The 21,007-nt window shown below is 41.8% G+C and overlaps 2 protein-coding genes across 2 annotated transcripts in view; one reads left to right on the top strand and one right to left on the bottom strand.

Annotated features, from left to right (window-relative positions):
• The window catches only part of LOC128831885 (poly(rC)-binding protein 3-like), a 757,719-nt gene extending 756,637 nt beyond the window's left edge, over window positions 1-1,082 (top strand). Inside the window, exon 15 of the mRNA XM_054018741.1 lies at window positions 193-1,082. Coding sequence (XP_053874716.1) covers window positions 193-253 — 61 coding nt within the window. The 3' untranslated portion in view covers window positions 254-1,082. The remainder of the gene's footprint in view (window positions 1-192) is intronic.
• The window catches only part of ZNF830 (zinc finger protein 830), a 29,986-nt gene extending 8,979 nt beyond the window's left edge, over window positions 1-21,007 (bottom strand). Inside the window, exons 1-8 of the mRNA XM_054018744.1 lie at window positions 20,885-21,007; window positions 19,658-19,757; window positions 15,622-15,745; window positions 11,442-11,475; window positions 8,524-8,729; window positions 7,934-8,024; window positions 7,367-7,430; window positions 1,088-1,168 (exon numbers count right to left, since the gene is read on the bottom strand). Of these exons, the coding sequence (XP_053874719.1) occupies window positions 1,088-1,168; window positions 7,367-7,430; window positions 7,934-8,024; window positions 8,524-8,729; window positions 11,442-11,475; window positions 15,622-15,745; window positions 19,658-19,757; window positions 20,885-21,003 (819 nt within the window). The 5' untranslated portion in view covers window positions 21,004-21,007. The remainder of the gene's footprint in view (window positions 1-1,087; window positions 1,169-7,366; window positions 7,431-7,933; window positions 8,025-8,523; window positions 8,730-11,441; window positions 11,476-15,621; window positions 15,746-19,657; window positions 19,758-20,884) is intronic.

The raw sequence follows: 21,007 nt of genomic DNA, 5'->3' as shown, positions 1-21,007 counted from the left end.
AATTTTTTAGTTCAATATTAAATATTGTTTTGAAACAGACTATAAAACCAAATAATCCATCAAAAGGCTTAAGATGCAACAGAACATATACACCGACATTTGGTGTTTACCAATTACGTACAGTAAGCCTGTTAGAAGTATTAACTATACCCACTTGATTCCAATGTATTTCTAACCTGTTATTTTTTTCAGCATATACTTTCTCAAATCTGAATGTCTGGGAGAGGCTATGCAACCAATGGTCCACGCATAACTGAGAAGATTCCTTCTTATGCTGAAGAATTGTTTGAATGGTTAATGTTAACAAAATGTATCCACTATTGGTTTTTGTATGAAAGTTTACTTTATCTATAGTATTGCTTTAACAAGTAATGATAAATTGTTCTGTACCAGTTTTCTTAGCAGTTATTTATGATCAATAATTTTCAATTCAAGAATTTAAAAACATTAAAAGGCATCAAGTGAGAATACCAAGTATCTACCATGATGTCTTGTACAGTGTACATCGGGGAGGTGTAAAATCTGACTCTGATACAAGGTTTCATACAACTCTAAGTAGTAAGAAATTAGGATACAGAAAAACTGGGGCCAATCAGGATGTGTTCTGTGTAAATTCCTCTAAAATATTCCCAACTTTAGGGGTGTTTTTTGTCAAGTTTAAATTCACCACAAAACAAACACTCTTGTAGCTTTTACAAGGGTTAACATGTTTAGAGAAAGAGGTGTAATTTTCAGATTTTAAAATTACATGTTTCTATAGGCAACTTTTCTGAAGCAGCAGCTAGGAACATGGTCCATTGCCTGCAGATGGGAAACCGTCAAGGTGTGCCTGCTATCTCACTTAGATCCAGCCTAGCGTATTTAATTAGAGACGTGTGTCATCAAACGCGCTTTCCACTTAACTTTTCCTTGAGTGTAAAATGCAGAGACCTTTCGCTCAACTGTAAAGTCTGTTTAACTGCACATTACATTGTGACAAGCAGTCAACAAATATAGTATGTCACTCACTCTGCCAAGCTGCATGAATGGCTGTTTTTCCAATTATGTATCGTATTTAGAAGCAATAAAAATAGATTTAATCACTTACTGTGTTGACTTGTCGCATCGCCTTCTGAAATTCATCCCACTCTTTGTCCATCTGATCCTTCGGAGCATCAACCTTTCGCACCTAGTGAATGTGAAAAACCAAACTTCTTTAGCAACTGCCTAATGATTCTCACTGTTATTCTAAAACCAATAGGAGAAACAAAACATATATTCTGCTATTTACTAAGAAAGAGCTGACAGCAAGTAAATGCTTTGGCTCAAATAATGCATATAAACAAACAGCCATCTTTTATGATTCTGGAGAAAAAACTCTGATTCTAGACCTAAATGGAAAACAACTGCCTGTACAAAATGTATGATTACAATATTGAGGGAAAGCAGCTGACCACGAATGGATGGCACAAGGTATTTGGGATGCTGAAAGCAACCTGGCCTATCTGGTAATATGATAGCCTCTATTTTTGACTGTTTTCAATGTCCAGTTACCATTGCATGGTATTATAGTTTGTGAATCACCATCTGTCCAATAGCATAGAGCAGCACAACCCAGTCTTAGTGGTTTTTGAGATATCTGCCTTTAAAATCACAATTTTTATTACCATCTTGACTGTTGCCCCTATACTTCAATTTAGTGGCTAGTATAAGAACTGTTAGAGCTGTCTGCCACTAATACCTCTAATCCAATCTTTCCAATGATACCGAACATTAACTACTGACTCTAGAAATGGTGGGAATATTGTCTGCAAAAATAATGCTGGAACTAAAGTGGGATGAAGAAACAGGATCTGCCTGCACTTGGGAGAAAAGGTGTGTAGTGTCTGCTGGGAGATTAGCTCTTCCTATACAAGGGAGTGTCCAGGCTTGGGGTCCGCATGGAGGGCACGAGGAATGTAGGTGATCACAGCCATGCCTTGCACTTGTAGCACAGCATCCTGGCAAATGAACCAAATAATCAAAGGCTGTAACAGAAACGCCCAAAACTCACAATTGGTTGTGACATGAATCATGTGTTTGATGACTAATAATGTCTGGGTCACCATTCTTTACTTTATGATACTTTAGGATGAGTAATGGAGTTAAGAGGAACTAAACAGTTTGAATAAAATAACTTGTGGAGCCTCCTTTCTACCTTAGCTTTCTTTTCTTTTTATCCATTCCTGTCTTTTGCCAATATGGCAATCCTTATGTAAAATGGCCAGTCACTTACATGCTTTGTTCTTGATTGATTAGACAATATGCAACAGTATGAAATAAGTCAAATTATTAACTGAAGAGTTTGAAAGCAAACTACATACTGGGGAGATATAACACTTCCATCATTCCATATTTCTGTTTTGTGGTTATTCCTATCATGGTTACACGTATTGTACTGTTGTTACGTATTGTGGTTTTACCTTTTGTAAGTCATGACTATTTGTATTTCTTATAATAAACTTAAACATTAACAAGACAGAATTATTTTTCCTTGAAGTGTGTATCTGATCAAACATTTAAATGCATTAGTAACTCCTGATATTAATACCAGATTTCAAAGAGCTGTGTTTTTTAAACACAAAACCAAAGAAAATTGCAAAAACAGGCAGCATCTCTGAACATTTTGTCTGCGATTCCTGCCTAGGACCACTGTAACAGAGTCTGAGATTACAGCGCCACCAATGTGGTGGTACTCCTCCTCTCCATATGAGCTAAACTGGAAGGAGTTGATTAGCAAGAGCTTTGTGCCACTGGCAGCGAACAAATAAAGCAACAGTTCCTTTCAATGCCTACATGCTTGTGAATTGTGTTAAGAACCTGGGTCAAAGAGACCACTAACTAGCACTGCCTATGCCTTGGCAGACCTTCCTGCCTGAAGACTGTCCCTGGCTCACAGCAACCATCACCTGCAGGACTCTCCCCTCTTTAACTTGCACATCACTCGAATCACAGCTCTAGACACCACTATCAATAGCCCCAACCCCTAGCACCACATCTACATCAGCAACACAAAGGATTCACTTTAAAATAAATGGTTATTTTAAGTTTCCCCCAAGTATGGATCAAACTTCTAAGCACTCTACGGATTATACTATGTGCATTATTCTGGTGCAGACGACATGAAGCTCTTCATCATCTTCTGGCTCCTGCAGGGCTCATGTAGAGTGGCAGGAAAAATATCATTGATGCTAGTGCTACTGCAGGTAACAGCATACATGTAAGTTTTGAGATACCAGTGTTCAGTCCTAGTATCCAGGCTAACATCTCAGGTGCCAAGCATGTTACTGCAGTTCTAGCAGCAAGCTCTCTAATTACTTTTCTGCAGTAGAGCAATTCATCACTTACAAAAAATACATTACCCTTCTCAACTATATTCTTCAAAATTAAGTATCCCCATTTCTGGGTGCGTGAAGAAAGCCATTATGCACGCCACATGCAAGCATACCTAGAGGCATGGCCAATGCTGAAAGCATCCCACCAGAGAAAATAAAATAGGTGCAGGCTGATAAAGATCAGAGTGGGATCGAGGAGGGATACAAAAAATTAAACAAGAGGCTGCTTTCTAGCAGCATTCATTATTGAGGTGTTATATTAATAGTTCTTCTCCTGCACATACAAGCATGTAATAAGGAGACATTAAAAACATCTACGGAATCATCTTACACGAAGACAGAAGGCGGCTGCAAGTATTTGCTTTATAAACCGTGTGGTGAAATCATTAACACACCAAGAGTGTTCATAATTCTCAGGCATGTTCAATACAGAGACATGTTCAATGAAAAGAAAAATAATTTTCCAGAAATTTTCCAGCCCATCACATGGTTTGCCAATTTGACAAAGCAATATTAGAGTGTGCAGATGTGCACAGCTATCAAATTTGCAGTCAATTTTACACACAAATATAAAAATAGATTCTCTTGCATATCTTCCAAAAAACAAGTTATGCTATTTTCACGAGTGAATACAAAATAAGGGCATCACTTGGTATACAAGATGTTGCAAATTTAGACCCAGAACAAAATTTCAACTTTTTATGGTGATTTTGGCCCCAAACCTCTCATGACCCCTCTCCCTCAGCCAAAAAATGTTTTCTACTAGGGCAGCAAAAAGAAAGGGTGAGAACTAGCTTGCTGTTTGAGTGGGCTAGTATTGTACATCACACAGCAATCTACTTACATCATCACTCCTAACATCTAGCAGACATGTTAGCCTCAATAAAACTTCCTTTAAATCATGAGAAAGCTGAATTACAAATAACTGAAAAGAATAAACTCAGTCTGAAAGGATGCTCAGACCCCCTGTATACTCTTAGCAATCTTCCCTTCCATGTCCTTAAATTAATATACATTGAATCATAGAATTGTAGGACTGGAAGGGACCTCAAGAGGTCTTCTAGTCCAGTTCAGGACTAAGTATTATCTAGACCATCCCTGACAGGTGTTTGTCTAACTGCTCTGAAAAATCTCCAATGATGAAGACTCCACAACCTCCCTAGGCAATTTATTCCAGTGCTTAACCACCCTGACAGTTAGGAAGTTTGTCCTAATGTCCAAACTAAACCTCCCTTGCTGCAGTTTAAGCCCATTGTGCTTCTTGTTCTATCCTCAGAAGTTAAGAAGAACAATTTTTCTCCCACCTCCTTGTAATAACCTTTTATCTACTTAAACTGTTATGTCCCCTCCAGTCTTCTCTTTTCCAGACTAAACAAACCCATTTTTTTCAATCTTCCCTCATAGGTCATGTTTTCTAGACCTTTAAAATCATTGTTGTTGCTCTGGTCTGAACTTTCCCCAAATTTGGCCACGTCTTTCCTGAAATGTGGTGCCCAAAACTGGATATAATACTCCACCTGAGGCCTAATCAAAAGATGGAGTACAGCGGAAGTATTACTCCTCGTGTCTTGCTTACAACACCGCTGCTAATACATCCCAGAATGATGTTTGCTTTTTTTTGCAACAGTGTTACACTGTTCCCTCCTTTTTAGCTTGTAATCCATGATGAACCCCAGATCCCCTTCTGTAATACTCCTTCCTAGGCAGTCATTTCCCATTTTGTATGTGTGCAACTGATTGTTTCTTCCTAAGTGGAGTATTTTGCATTTGTCCTTACTGAATGTCATCCTATTTACTTCAGACAGTTACTCCAGTTTGTCCAGATCTCCTTGAATCCTCCAAAGCAGTGGTTCTCATCCAGCGGTCTGGGGCTCCCTGGGGGGCCAAAAGCAGGTTTCAGGGGGTCTGCCACGCAGGGCTGGTGATAGACTCGCCAGAGCCCAGGGCAGAAAGCTGAAGCCCCACCGCGTGGGACTGCAGCTCAGGGCCTCAAGCCCATCACCCAGGGCTGAAGCCAAAGCCTGAGCAACTTAGCTTCATGGTGCCCTCTGCAGCATGGGGCCTCGGGAAATTGCCCTCCTTGCTACTCCCCTAACGCCGACCCTGGATTTTATATGCAGAAAACCAGTTGTTATGACACAAGTGGGCTGTGGAGGTTTTTATAGCATGTTGGGGGGCCTCAGAAAGAAAAAGGTTGAGAACCCCTGCCCCAAAGCACTTGCAACCTCTCCCAGCTTGGTATCGTTCACAAACTTTTATAAATGTACTCTCTCTGCCATTATCTAACTCATTGATGAAGATATTGAACAGAACCGAACCCAGAACTGATCCCTGCGGAAACCTCCCCCCCCCCCGATATGCCCTTCCAACTTGACTGTGAACTGCTGATAACTACTCTCTGGGAACGGTTTTCCAACCAGTTATACACCCACCTTATAGTAGCTCCATTTAGGTTGTAGTTATCTAGTTTGTTTATGAGAAGGTCATCCGAGACAGTATAAAAAAGCCTTAATAGAGTCAAGATATACCACATCTATCGCTTCTCCCCTATCCGAAAGGCTTGTTACCCTCTCAAAGAACGCTATTAGGTTGATTTGGCACCATTTGTTCTTGACAAATCAATCCTGACTGTTACTCATCACCTTATTATCTTCTAGGTGTTTGCAAATTGATTGCTTAATTATTTGCTCCATTATCTTTCCCAGTACTGAAGTTAAGCTGACTGGTCTGTAATTCCCCAGGTTGTCCTTATTTCCCTTTTTATAGATTGGCATTATATTTGCCCTTTTCCAGTCCTCTGGAATCTCTCCCATCTTCCATGACTTCTTGAAGATAATCACTAATGGGTCAGATATCGCCTCTGTCAGCTCCTTGAATATTCTAGGAGGTATTTCATCAAACCCTGGTGACTTGAAGACATCTAACTTGTCTAAGTAATTTTTAACTTGTTCTTTCCCTATTCTAGCCTTTGATCCTACCTCACTTTCATTGGCATTCACTATGTTAGATGTCCAATCGCTATTAACCTCTTTGGTGAAAACTGAAAAAAAAAAATTCATTTAGCACTTCTGCCATTTCCACATTTTCTGTTATTGTTCCCCCCCACCCCCTCATTAAGTAATGGGGCCTACCCTATCCTTTGTCTTCCTCTTGCTTCTAATACTTTCAGATACATCAACGCGAAACCATTTAATTAGTCATTCTCACTTATTTTGGACTGAAAGGTTCACCCACTACTCTGAGTATTACTAGGGCTTGGCTACACTTGCGAGTTACAGCGCATTAAAGGAGCTCCGGGCGCACTAGCTCACTACCCATCCACACGGGCAAGGCACGTACAGCGCTCCGACTCCACGGCTAGAGCGCTCCTGGTACTCCACCTCGGCGAGTAGAATAACGTTTGATGCGCCCTCACTGGAGCGCCTCAGCGTCCGTGTGAATGAGGTGTTGCATTACTGCACTCTGATCAGCCTCCAGAAACATCCCATAATCCCCTTAAGTCAAGTGGCCACTCTTGTCATTGTTTTGGATATGCCCTTTGAAAGCTCCATTTAACAGCCAGCATGCTTATCTGCTCTGAGACAAAGCAACCATTACTGTGGAATGCTGTGTGTGAGAGAGAGAGAGGCAGGGGGGTGGGGGAAGGGGGTCTGTTGCTGTCTGAACTTACAAGACAGCATGCTGACATGCTCTCAGCCCCCCAAAAACCCACTCTCCCCCCCCCCCCCCCCACATACACAGAACACACTCTGTCACACTCCACCCCACCCCATTTGAAAAGCACATTGCAGCCACTTGCATGCTGGGATAGCTACCACAATGCAGTGCTCTCTGTGACCGTTGAAAGAGCTGCTAATGTGGTCACGCCAGTGCACTGTCAGCTATCAGCGTGGACAGACTACAGCACTTTCCCTACTGTGCTCTACGAAGTCTGGTTTAACTCAAAGCGCTCTACATCTGCAAGTGTAGCAATGCCTTAAGTCTGAAGAAAAATAAACAAAAGGATCTCTTACTCTTGCATCCACCTCAGGATCATCAAAGAATCCCTCTGGTAAAGCTTCTGCAGTGTTTTCTTTCCTGAAGTGTTAAAATAACAGACAGTTATCTTGATCTAGTGCTTATTACTCTGATCTTTAATTCCACAGATAAAATGTCAAGAGCAAAGTCCAGTATATTTTTGATGAAGAACTAGAAATGTAAAAAAATGCATTTCTTCTCCACATGCAGCACCAGCTAGATGTTAATCTCAACAAAATTTGTTTCTACAGCTAAATCTTATCAAACACACAAGGAGCTGAGTAGATAATAGGTTTGGGTCAATATCCCAGAACTCAGAGCTGGAAGTTAGGCTCCTAGGTATTTTCAAAAGTAGTGAGCACCCAAACGCTTTCCCATCACTTTAGGTTCCTATTTTTGAAAATATCTTTTGGAATGCTTAAAACAAGACAGCTTGCTGTAAGTGAGACGAATCTTCTAACTGTTCAAAGTGACAGACCTAAATATGGTCAAAGTTATGTATATTATCTGGAAGAGTGAAACTTATTTGCATTTCCTCTTAACATTTGATCTGATTAATTTACCTTTCCACTACCTTTTCTTGAACTTCCGCTTTCTGAATGGACCCTGAATGGGAGACTATGGGAGCAGCTGTCGTTTTGTTGTCAAAGAAATCTACAAGAAAAGACACGCACAACCTTATGTACAAAGGGATCTATGGTTCAAGCTTCTAAAGTTTTGACTAAAGAGGAATTTAAATTAGTACCATTTGTGTTAATCAAGAAACAAAACTAGCCAGTCAATACTCCACCAGGTGGCTCAAATAATTAGTATGTTGTACACATTATTACATATTTTAATTCTACAAACATCACTGCAATGAAAGATAATTGGAACATAAAATTACTGGGATACTAGGAAAATATTGTATAATGACATACATTGGCAAGAATCTTTTTCACATGGGTAACTTTAGCACAGTCACCTGACAAAAATCATACTTCCATAAATATACCAGATAAGAAAATTAACAAGGAGAAAACCCCAAACAGAACATACCCATCAGTGCTATTTCAAATGTCTAATAATTATAAAATACCTACCAGCATAATTTACAATAAAATAGTCAACAATTTCTTCTTACTGAATTTTATATTTTACAATCCAAAGTTACCTGCTGGTAGAGCATTAGCTACTGTTTCTTGAGCTGTGGGTGGAATTTCAATTTTTTGCACACCGGGTAGTTTGCTAGTATTGTCTTTTTCTTCCTCTTCCTCCTCATCATCATAATCTCCTGTCAGTAAACTGGGACCTGGACCCTTTGAAGGCAATGCTTTTGTATCTGCATGCTCTGCTTTATCAAAAAAATCTGTGGGTAGCCTAGGAAAGGACACAAGATATAAATATTTGTACTTTAACAAAATCAGTACAGAACAGTGTTTGAAATACAGTTACTTTGTGAACCCTAAGCATCTCCTACAGATAATGCAATATACTGAACAGCGTGCCTGCTGGTGTAATATAAAATAACCACCACCTAGAAACCAACATGTAATTGTTGTTTTCTTTTTAAGCTCACCAGATATGGTCAGGTCAGTGCTACAAACACATTTATTGTACTAATTCTATATTAGAATCTGTAGAACAGAACAAAAGGGTTTTAAAAAAAAACACCACACCGAAGTGTAACTGCCCTATCATGTCCCCTGAAGCTACATGAATTCAGATACCAGTTTCATATTCACAAAGCAATGTGCATATACTTTACATACAGGGAAGACAAGATACTCATGATAAAGCAGTTCTATTAAAGTTACCTAAACCTTGGTAGCATAAAATTATAATAAACTGTTCTTTATTTTCCATACGTATTACATCTCACCCATTTCCAATATTAAGAGTGAGACCCACATTTTCAAAGCTGGGCATCTAAATAAAAGGCTTGATTTTCAGAGGTACTGAGCACCCACACCCTGAAGTCAGTAAGAGCTCAGCAGCTCTGAAAATTCAGATCACATATTTAGGCACCTAAATATGGATTTGAAACATAACTTTAGCATTCAAGATAGAAAACGTCGGCCTTCGTGTTTTTAAGATGATAATGTAACATACCATGGAAACAGGCCCTTTTAAAAATAGCCACTGCAGTGACTGATATCACTACAAACGTGGGTGGCAGGTGAACTCTGGGCTTGGGGAGGCTAGCCAGCCTCCGGCCCTGCCTGCCCCTTCTGCCTGAGGCCCCGCCCACCAGAGGCCCCCCCCCCGCAACTCTTGGCCACCCAAGTGCCCCCGGTCCCAGAGTGCCAGGCAGGTGGTGCCCCACCCTCCAGACCCAGAGCGCCAGCTGGGCAGGCGGCACAGCCCCCCACCCTGCCGCAAAGAACAGGGCGGAGTCCCTGGCCACAGGCCAGCTCCCATTAGCCCCAGCCTGGGACCACAGGGAAAGAGCCCACCGCAGCATAGCACCAGGAAGGAGGGGGCCTGAGTATGGAGCATGGGCAGGGCCACACAGGGCTGTTTGGAGAGGCTCAGCCTCCCCCGGCCTTTGATACCCACCACCCATGACTACAAATTTTAAAGAAATACAAGTTCCACAACTGTGTAATTCTACGAATAATTTCTGTGAGTATTCAACATAAGATTGAGCAAACACTACCCGGCAAAGGACAAGTCCAGTCTCGCTCTGACAGACTGCCTATGGCACACCTGCACTGCATTTTAAAACCCATGGCAGCAAGTCTGAGGGCCTGGGTCTACACACTCAGGCTCAGGAGGCTCATGCTAAGGCACTGAAAAAAAAAAGCAGTGTAGACACTGTGGCTCGGGCTGGAGCTCAGGCTCTGAAGTCCAGGAAGGGAGGTGAGCTCCAGCCTGAGCCTGAACATCTACATGGATGTTTTTAACAACACAGCACGAGCCTGACTCTGTAGGCCTGGCCTCAGACTTGCTACTACGGGTTTTAAAACGCAGTGTAGACATACCCCAAGAGGCTGTCTCAGTCGAGATGAGCTCAGTCTCTCTTCTTGAGCTTTTTCAGAAAACTGACATTGACAACCAGGTTTGAGCTCTATAACATTTGAAGGGTAAACTCCATTATCTCACAGGCAGTACTCGTTGCCTGATGAGGTTCAATGTATACTTATCTGATCCAAAACTTTCTATAGAGGGAAACATGTTAGAAAGAAACAGACATCAGTGTGGAAGCACAACACAATGTCCCATTTCATCATCTTTTTTTCATTTTCTCTCATGCTGCCTATCTTTTTATGCCTCTTTCTTTCCCATGTGTTTTTTTTAGCTTGCTAACTTATACTGCACTTCGCTCATTTTGTAGCTTCCACTAAAGCTGGGTAAGTATCGGGGGTAGCCGTGTTAGTCTGTATTCACAAAAACAACAAGGAGTCCGATGGCACCTTAAAGACTAACAGATTTATTTGGGTTGGGTAAGTAACTGTCCATTTGCAGCTATGTAGGGCCACACAGCATACTGTATGCTCTAGCAGCTAAGCACAATCAGAGCAAACAAGAGAAACATGTATTGTCAAGTTCCTACCTGGGACTGCATTCCTCTATGTCACCACAGGAGCAGGGCGCAAAGCAGGCAGCTTTCAAGTATGTTTTCAGCAAGGTGTCATCTGGTGTCACATAGCTTTCCTCACCCTCAAATATTTCTCTCCTCACCCTCTACCCCCAGGTTAGAAAACAGCAATAGAATGACTAAAATGATTCTAAAATTTAACTAGAATTTTCTCTACAAAAACATAAAAAGATTAAGATTTGTGCTTTGAGCTCTTAGGGCAAGACTGTACATTCATCACTAAGTATAGCCCTGTAATGACAGTAAGGGAATACTTGTTTTCTAACTGGTTCTGAGTCACTCCTGTGATTTTTATCTTGCTCACACAGCTGAAAAAGTTGCTGCTAAACTATGGGTCTGCGCCCAGGTCAAGACTATATGAGGGAGGGGCTCATGGTGTCTACATCCTTACCCACAGCAGGTGCAGAGGTAGGGTAAAGGGAAAAAAAAACAAAAAGAAGGACTAGCTGGCAAAAGGCTGCACAAATAGGTAAATGAAAGGATCTACTTACCCAGACGCAGAAGTCTGTGGCTGGTCATCTGAACCTGCAAAATGGTCAAGAGTCAATTATGACCGCTTTGCTGTTAAACAAAAGATGAGAAAAACAAAATAAAAATTATATTTATAATGATGAGTAAGGCTAAATTTTTGTCACGGATATTTTTAGTAAACATCATGGGCAATAGTGAAAAATTTATGGAAGCCTGTGACTTGTCCTTGACGTTTACTAAAAATACACATGACAAAATGGATAGCCTAAGCAGCTGTGGGGGAGGGGAGGGACTGGATATTCCAGGGTCTCTCTCCGCTGGCGGCTCCAAGCTGCAGGGGTCCCCCCTGCCTCCCGCGGCAGCTGGGAGCTCTGGGGATCCTCCCTGTTGCCCAACGTGGCTGAGAGTTGCTGGGGTCCCCCCCCTGCAGCAGCCAGAAGCTCCAGGGCTCCCTCTTGCCGCCCTTGGTGGCTAGGAACAGCAGGGCTCCCTCTTGCCACCCGCAGTGACCGGGAGCGGCGGGGCTCTCTCTTGCCGCCGGATCCCCCCTGCTGTATACTCCAACAATCAGAAATCAGTATTATGTAATCAACTTTTCCACATAAAAATACCCAAATTGAAATATACACCTTATACAATGATTATTGCCCTACTAAATTCATGATCCATTGTGGTCAATTTCACAGTCATAGGATTTTAAAAAATAGTCACTTTCAGGGGTTTAGATGTTTACATCTGAAATTTCAGGGTGCTGTGACCGTGGGGGTCCTGACCCAAAAGGGGGGGGGAAGGGGGGTCAATGGGATTGCGACCCTCACTTCTGTGCTGCCTTCAGAGCTGGGCTGGACTTTGAAGGCAGCAGCCATGGAGTTCCATGCTGCTGGGGGTGTCTCCCAGAGGTGGAACTGATCTTTCCCATGCTGCTGGGAGCCCTCCAGCTGGGGGCTCCTAGTCCCAGCCCAGCTGGGGAGGGACAGGACTTCCTCTTTGCCTGCACGGCCGCTCTCAGAGCATCCAGCAACTGTGCCTTTCTTCATTCTGTCCCTGCACCGAAAACACCTGTCCGTGCTTAGACACGGCTCTCTCTGCATTCATGGAATTTGTTGGACTTGTCAGACAGTGCCAAGATAGCCTTGCAAGGTGGGGGATTCTGCCTTCCACTGAGTTCCAAAACTGTAGCACAGGCAAAGTACAGTCCACTTCTTTTGCAATCTTTTCGTAAGAAGGAATCTCCAGCCTACAATTCTTGTCAAAGCCAGGAATTGCATTAAGCAAGGTTAAATTCACCATCAACAGGTGCATTTGTGCAGGGTCAAAAATACGCACAGTTTTTAGGAACCCTGCTGCAGATTGTTGAAACTTTTGCGCCATTTTTGCTACATTGCTTGACGGTTCCCCATAGCAGTAGTATTTTCTGAGCTTCTTTGTCATGCAAGAAAACACCTGCTGAGCACTGGCATTTAACTCAGCGTTATCAGAGTGATTTTCGTTTGACTGTACTTCAGCCCAGAACAGTACATCCATTACTTTGTTTTAAGCTCGGTGGATTGTGACATATTGAGATTTGAATCAAGTGATTAAGTCCATCAGTCCTGTGGCAATCTTGGCAATGAACTGAACTTCCTCATTCGGCTGTGCATTGTTTAGAAGAGTTGAAAGGTCTGTTAAAACCTGCGTTTTTGGTGTCAGTGTGAGCTCTTCTGAGATGAACGCTTGAGTAGTACTTCAGGTGAGCTGCATGATATTGTACAGCCCGAAAGCAGGAATTCCAACAAGGAATTGCTGGCTCTGCGGGTAGTGCAATTGTTTGTTCCCCGATTTATGTCATTTCGGTCATGCTTGCAATGTGCTGCCTGTATCAAAGTTTGCGGCTAGGGCAGCGTTTAATGATTTTTTAATGTAGCTCACCAGTTTATCAAATTCACCAAACTCATCACCACAGCTCACTGACATGAGAAATTCTATGTGCACTACATGTAATATGGGCAGCTTTTGGCATTAGACCTTGGAGAAGAGATTTGAAAGATTTCGTCATGTAAGTTGCATTGTCACTTTTGAAAGCAGATACTTTGACAAAGTCTGCATTGTATTTTGAAATGGTTTTAATTACATCGTAATGTAGTTAACCGCATCCAAGTAAACGTAGTCGACGAGCACTGTTAGCTTTCCTGTCTGTATATCTTCGGCCTTCTCAGAAATAAAATCAAACAGACTGTGCAGTACATAGTTGTCTTGCTCATCAGTGGACTCATGAGAAATAATTGCGAAAGATTCATATGAATTAATTTGAGACTTCCTCTTCTCAAAATGTGCAGCAAAAACCTTTGGAAGGTAGTCCTGTTGTAGCTTATTCGCACTTGGTAAGCAACCGGAATTTTGTACGTCACGTTGAATTAATTCATGCAGCTTTGGGTGATCAAGTTTTTCCAACGGTATATTAGCACTTGCAAAATGCATCCACAAGTTCCATTCTAAATAAATGATGGGTCTCAGAGTTCTCTGTCGAAACATTACAGCTTGTACAAAATAGTTTGTCACCATCGACATGTAGAATTTGACTTCCAAACTCTTTCACACGATCCGCTGTAGTAACGATTATAGAGATTTTTTGATTTACTTTGGACACTCATTTTAAAGTAATTTCACTTGTCTTCCGGTAGGCTACCAATTGAGATCACTACATTAAAAAACCACCCCAATGCCCATATCTAGCAATCAGTGAGTTGAGCCCTGACTTTTATTCGCTGCCCTAAAGCGTCAATCAAAAAAATCCTGTCAAGTTCTTGATTTTTTTTTTTTTTAATTGAAACAAGCTAATAATTGCATCTGAAAGGAGCACAATGACCCCTTCCCCCCACAGCATCGAAGCAATGGGGGCAGTAAACAAGCAGGGGGAGGGCACGGAACTTCCTGCAGCCATGGGAAGTGCCTGAGAGTGCAAGGAAAGAGGAAGTCCGTTCCCAGCCGGGACTAGCAGCTAGAAGCTCCTAGCAGCATGGGACAGATCAAATCAACCTCTTCAGAGCCCAGCTTGGAAGCTTCGCGGCTGCTGCCTTCATTCAGCCAGAGGAGGTTCCCAGAGGTAGGTCAGATCTCCCACCATGAGCAGCAGTGCAGGAGAAGAGGAAGTCCCGTCCCTCCCCAGCCTGGCTGGGACTATCAGCTAAGAGCCCCTTGCTGGGGCGCCCTCAGGAGTACGGAGGAGATCAGACTCACCTCTGGGAACCTCTCCGGCAGCTGCCTTCAGAACCCAGCCCAGCTCTGAAGGCAGTGCAGAAATGACGTAAAGGAGAAAAGCCCAGCTCTGAAGGCACCAGCCACGGAGCTTCTTGTAGCCAGGTAGGTTCCCGGAGGTGGGTCTGATCTCTCCCTGAGCGTGTTCATGCAGGGGAAAAGGAATCTCTCCCCAGCCCCACTGGGACTAGCAATGTAGCCCGGTGTACGGTAGGAGCCCCTGGCTTGGATGCCCCCAGCTCTGCCCCTCCCCCACCACAGCTAGATTTCAAGGGGGTAAATCTGATTTCACAGTCCTGATGCATTTTTCATGGCCATGAATTTGGTAGGGCCCTAATCATGACATCATGTTGAGCTAATATGATACTACTACAAATGTTACAGAAATGGGTATGTGCAAAGTCTCAACTCCTACACTCATGCAAAGCCATTTGCAGGATCTAGCCCTTATTCATCCCTCAGTCACAGTAAGGCCATTAGCTAGTATAAGAAAGTGAAGGTTAAGAAAATTGCTTCTGTCAGAACAGTGGAAAATATATTACACTTAGTATTTTTGGAAGTGTGGAAGTATAGCTTCATTGATATCAAATTTTAAATCACATTTGTTTCCATAAAAACAAAACACATTTACCTTAATTTCATATATCTATAAATAAAATTAACATCAACAGAAAAGTCAGAGTACCTGCCTTCTCCCCGTTCCATAAAGGAGAAAGTGTTGCAGTAGCCCTGATGGTCTCAGATTATGAGAGAGACAATGAACGTGATGTTTTATCTTTTATTCCCTAGACATGAAGAAGCTCTGTGTAGCTTGAAAGCTTGTACCTTCCACCAACAGAGGATGGTCCATAGAGAGATTCTCTCACCCACTTTGTCTCTCTCATAAAGGAGAAAAGCATTCAAGACATAGAAAGTCAGATTACAGTTCAGTAGTACTGCAAATACTGAATAAATGTATTGCTTTACCTTTTGTTCTCTTTACTTCTTGGTTTTCTGTGTCAGAAACTTTTCTTTTGGCAGGATGAGATGATGATATGCTAATTGTAGGCCCAGGCACTGTCTGTTTAGCACCTTTTAACTCTGCAATTTTCTGTTTACAAAAAAAAAGTTTGAATCAGCAAATAAAATTCAAGAGACTCCTTTTCAAAACCTCAAAAATTACTCTGGCTTAAGACTTGTCTACACTTAAAGCTACGCAGTGGTGCAACTGTAGCGCTTCAGTGAAAACGCTACCTACACCAACAGGAGGGGTTCTCCCGTCATCGTACGTAATCCACCTCCCCGAGGTGGTAGATAGGCTGAGGTTGATCTAGCGTTGTATACCCCAAGGGTTACGTCAGTTTAACTACATTATTCAGGGGCATCAATTTTTCACACCCCCGAGCAATGTAGTTATACCGACCTAATTTCCTATTTTCCACTTTGTTATACTTGTAGACCAGGCCTTGAGTTTAAAGTTCAGAATATTTAGAAACCTTTATTTTAATAAGTTACAGAACACATTTTCACAACATGCACACCTCTGAAACACTGAAATTGACATAATCAAGCTTACAACAACTGAGGTAATGAAGGCAGTGGCTTTACAACCTTTCCAGACTACTGTACGTATCCCTTCCACTAGTGTGACTGCATACCCCAAATTTCACTTCACTTAAAAACTACTTGCTTACAAAATCAGACATAAAAATACAAGTGTCACAGCACACTAGTACTGAAAAATCATTTAATTTCTCACTTTTACCTTATAATTATAAAATAAATCAGTTGGAATATAAATATAGCCCTTACATTTCAGTGTATAATATAGACAGCAGTATAAACAAGTCATCGTCTATATGAAATTTTAGTTTGTACTGACTTCGCTAGTGCTTTTTATGTAGCTGGTTGTAAAACTAGGCAAATATCTAGATGAGTTGATGTACCCCCAGAAAACCTGTGTGCCCCCAGGGATACACGTATCCTTGGTTGAGAACTACTGATCTAAGGTGAAGTAAGGAATGAAAGGGCAGGTCGACATTAGAAGCACTACATCAGTGCAGCTACACCAATGCAGCTGTGCCGCTGTAGCGCATCTGGTGAAGACACTCTATGCCAATGGGAGCGCGCTCTCCCATCAGCATAATTACTCAATCTCCATGAGAGGCGGAAGCTATGTTGGTGGGAGAGCATCTCCTGCTGACATAGCGCTGGTGTGAACAGTGCTTAGGTCGCTGTAACTTGCGTCGCTCAGGGGTGTCTTTTTCACACCCCTAAATGATGTAAATTAGACCGACTTAAGCAGTAGTGTAGACCTGCCCAAAGCTACAGGTACTTCAATGGTTGTAGGTACTGTAATGCTATACAATAAATGCTAGGATTGATGATATAATCACTTTTTAAAAAAATGAACAGGCATGATGGCTCACGAGATTGACAGTGGGGTCTTTCACCTTTAGATCATTGATTTAAACATGATCCAGGTCAGTACTGCCTAAAATTGCTATCATCTGATGACCCTTTAGTGGTCTGCGTGAAATGAGTTGACAGGTTCACTTCAGTTCCTAAAAGAGAAGTGTCCACATCACAAGTGACCATTACTGGACCCTATGGATAGGGTTGGAAAAATTTGAGTTTCAGATATCTGTCAGGGTCTGTACCAAAACAATGCATTACATTCTAAAACCTCAAGACAGCAATCACATCAGACTCAAAGCAATATATTTTTTTTTAAATCTACACATCAGGATTGGGATTAAATTTAAAAAATAAAAGTATAAAAGAAATTATAAATGTTATTGAATCAAATTATATATTCCTGCATCTCTCTCTCTAATCTGTTCACATGCCATTATCTGTTAGTATATACCCTCTTAAAAATTGGAAATAAAATTGTTTTTCTGCCTTGCTACAAGGAGTGCTTGAGGTCTAGATCTTTTTTAAAAACAACGTTAGATGGTAGTGAGATTATTTGCCAGCTGCAATGCATATATAGCATAATTTTCTTTTTATAAATGAGAATTATGCTATAATATAGCCACATGCTAGCTTCTAAGTGAAGAGTCTTTAACTTATTAACAGAGGTTCAAGAGACCTGAAGTTAGACCACTGCATTCTCCTTTGCACAGTTATTACAAAAAAATATTTGTAAATTCTATCTGGAGATAAAAAAAATAGAGGCTCAGCAAAAACAAAATAAACAAGAAGAAAAAGATCATCTCTTGACAGCAACAAGAACTCAGATACAGTGTTACTAGAATCATGGCTGTTCATGGGAAAGTCTGAATTTCAGATGCACGAAATTCATCCTCCAATTTCTTGCTCTTGCATATACCTAGTACGCAACAGGTGCACTTATTTTAGGATAGTCAACATACTCATTACTAGAGCTAGTGGTTTGTCATGTTAAGCTACGTGAAAAATCATGGTCTCATCTTGGGAAAGAAAAGGTAAAAGTAATCTATTAATGGTTTAAAAAAAAAAAAAAAAAGCCAGAAGTATTAACTGCGAAACAAGTGGAATTTAAAGAGTTTAAAATAATTTACTAACAATTAATAGTTTAAAACCATCAGCACCTATAGTTCAGTGTCACAGCAGAGGTAGTGCTAGGAGAACACAGGAGAAACCTGCAGCTATCTCTTAAGTGCTGCTTTTCTGCTCAGAAAAAGGCAGCAGAAGTGCACAGACACCATCAGCTATGTAAGTTTTCACTTAAAAAATGCCACACGATAGACAACAGATCACAGAATCCATGTCTCTCTGACAACCCAGTACTTTTAGTTTTAGATTTTTACCTTCCCATGCAACCCAGTTTCTCATGTGCCAGCTCAGTGAAATTTATTCAATCATGACTACTCAATATACACATGCATAAGTCCCCAAAAGTCACATAGTTATAGATATTCTGTTTAAAGAGATGAATCAAAGAATCCATAACTTCCATAAAGGCTTATTCATGATATCTGAACTACTTAGTTTAATCTCTGAATTTTCTATAAACAGTAGTAGCTGTTTTGATTGGTATAAGACAGACTCAATTTTTTTTAAATGCATTTATATCCAAGACAGAGCCTAAAGCCATCAATTATTAGCACTCCACCAATATAAGAGCCAGCTCCTTGTTTCACTAAGGCCTTGCCTTCACTTAAAAAAAAAAAAAAGGGGGGGGGGTTAAACCACATGCTAGCTAACACAAAGTAATAAATACATGCTAAAATCCTAGTATTGATAAGGCAGCTTGTAGTTTTCACATGTATTAGCAGGTCAAGATATCCATGAGGCATACCTGCTAACATAAGTGAAAAAAACAAGCTGTCTTGCCCACACTAGGATTTTACCACATTAGTCACTGTGTATTAGCTAATACATGGCTTAAAAAAAAAAAAAAAAAAAAAAAAAGCCCACCAGTTTTCCTAATGTGAATGTACCTTGACAATACCCCTTACAAAATCAAGTAGCTATCACCTGGGAGTTCAGCTAACTTGACACATACAGTTGTTAAACAGATGTTTACATTTTAAAATTACAGAAAATGTTTCCAAGGGTATGTCTACAATGCAAAAAAAAACCCCTCTGTCTGGCCCAGTGTCAGCTGACTCGGGCATGTGGGGCCATAAAATTGCAGTATAGGTATTCAGGCTTGGGCTCCAGCTCGAGCATCTACACTGGCTGAAGGACTATAAAATTGCAATCTCAAGTTAGCTGACATGGGCCACTTATTGAAGTGTAGCCATTACCCTAAATTACAAATAGACACCTACTGACAATTTGCAAATAGATTTAATATATAGCCCTGTAAATGTCATAATAGTTATTAAACACCTGCATCCATGACTTGCCTTGACGGCTCACTCCCTCAAAAGATGGAGTGCCCCACTATCACTTCATCAATGCACAATCTTTTTTTAAATGGTACAAGTTCCCATCATCATACCTGCTATCTAATCTAGAATCTGTACAAGTTACTCAAACACAAAGATTACAAATTGTTCTCATAAATCTTGTTATATCTTCAAAGTCTTACCTCTTTGTGTTGTTTCCCTAGTATGTGTGTTTGCCACAAAAGTTCACCCTTAATCTGGGTGTTGCACAACGTACAGCTTAAGTGCCCTAAACGATTATATGTACATTTTGAAGTTGAGGAAATATTTCAGGATCACACATAACCTTCAAAATTATAATTCTGAAATTCCAATTTGCAGACACTTTTAAAACACTATTTTCAAAGGCACGCTGAGGGAGTGAAACCCACAACGTAAGTATTCTTAAAAACATTCCATTACTATTGCATTTCAGGGTTTTATCCTGAAAGAAGTGTTTCAATTTAAAGGCAAAACACTATATTGTGCTAGGCAGGAGTGCCCAAATTGTGTTACCACTGGTGTACCAGCCATTCATTTCAAAACAATATTGTAAGATGGTACATGAACCAATAAAGTTTAGGAGCCACTGTGTCATTGCAGGACAACTACTAGAACATGAAATGGTACAAGAGTAGATGTGTAATTTCAAAGTATTTGTGATGCATTCAAGTAGACAAGATTTATAATTTACTATTTACAGCTTTCATTCTATATCATGATCTAATAGCACAGACCACTGCACTTGTGCAGAGCTGCCCTGATTTTAATGAAATTTCAGACGGGGCAAGTGCTTGTAGATGGTGATACAGGATTAGGGTTTATGACTAAAGAAATGTGAAACTGGCTGGCAGCTTCGCTGTCCCAGCTGGTGAAGGGCAAAGCATAAACAAACAAAACTGAAGGAGGTTTTCCTCCTCGGGTGTAACAATCCCTTCAGATCTTCACCCCACTGTTAAGGAAACCAGCCCCTCGCACTGCGATTGTTCGCCGGTCGCTGTTCGGGGGGGCGGGGAGGAGGAAGGAAGGGGGCAGTCGGTGGCGGGGCTCCCCTGGGCCGCACGACGGTTTTTGTGTTTCGGGCATGAGGGCAGCATCGCAAACTCGGGGGTCCCGGCTTGTTCCCGACCCAGCGCGGGGCAGCCAGAGGCCTGGGGGAGGCCGGCGGCGGGACCCTGAGTCTGGGCGGGATCTTTGTTATTTTTATTAATAACCGGGGGGAGGCAGCGCGGACCAACCCGGCACCGGCTGAGAGCGAGACACCGACCGGCAGCGCGGGCCGGGCTCCCGGGGGCGAGACACACAGTCCCCGCGCCAGGCACCGGCCCCGGCGCTATTGACGCGAGGCCGATGAAGCTCAGGGCAGCCCGGGGAGGGCCGGGAAAGGATATTTAGCGAACGGCGCCTCGATTCGCTTCTTCCCGGCGCTTTGTCGCTGCTTCTCCCGCATGAGCCGCCGCAGCTCGTCCTGCTGCACCAGCTTCCGCTCCGAGCCCGGCCCCGCCGCCATCTTG

This window comes from Malaclemys terrapin, chromosome 2 (genome assembly GCF_027887155.1).
Source record: "Malaclemys terrapin pileata isolate rMalTer1 chromosome 2, rMalTer1.hap1, whole genome shotgun sequence".
Classification (NCBI taxonomy): domain Eukaryota; kingdom Metazoa; phylum Chordata; order Testudines; family Emydidae; genus Malaclemys; species Malaclemys terrapin.
This window is presented reverse-complemented; position numbering and strand designations above follow the sequence as displayed.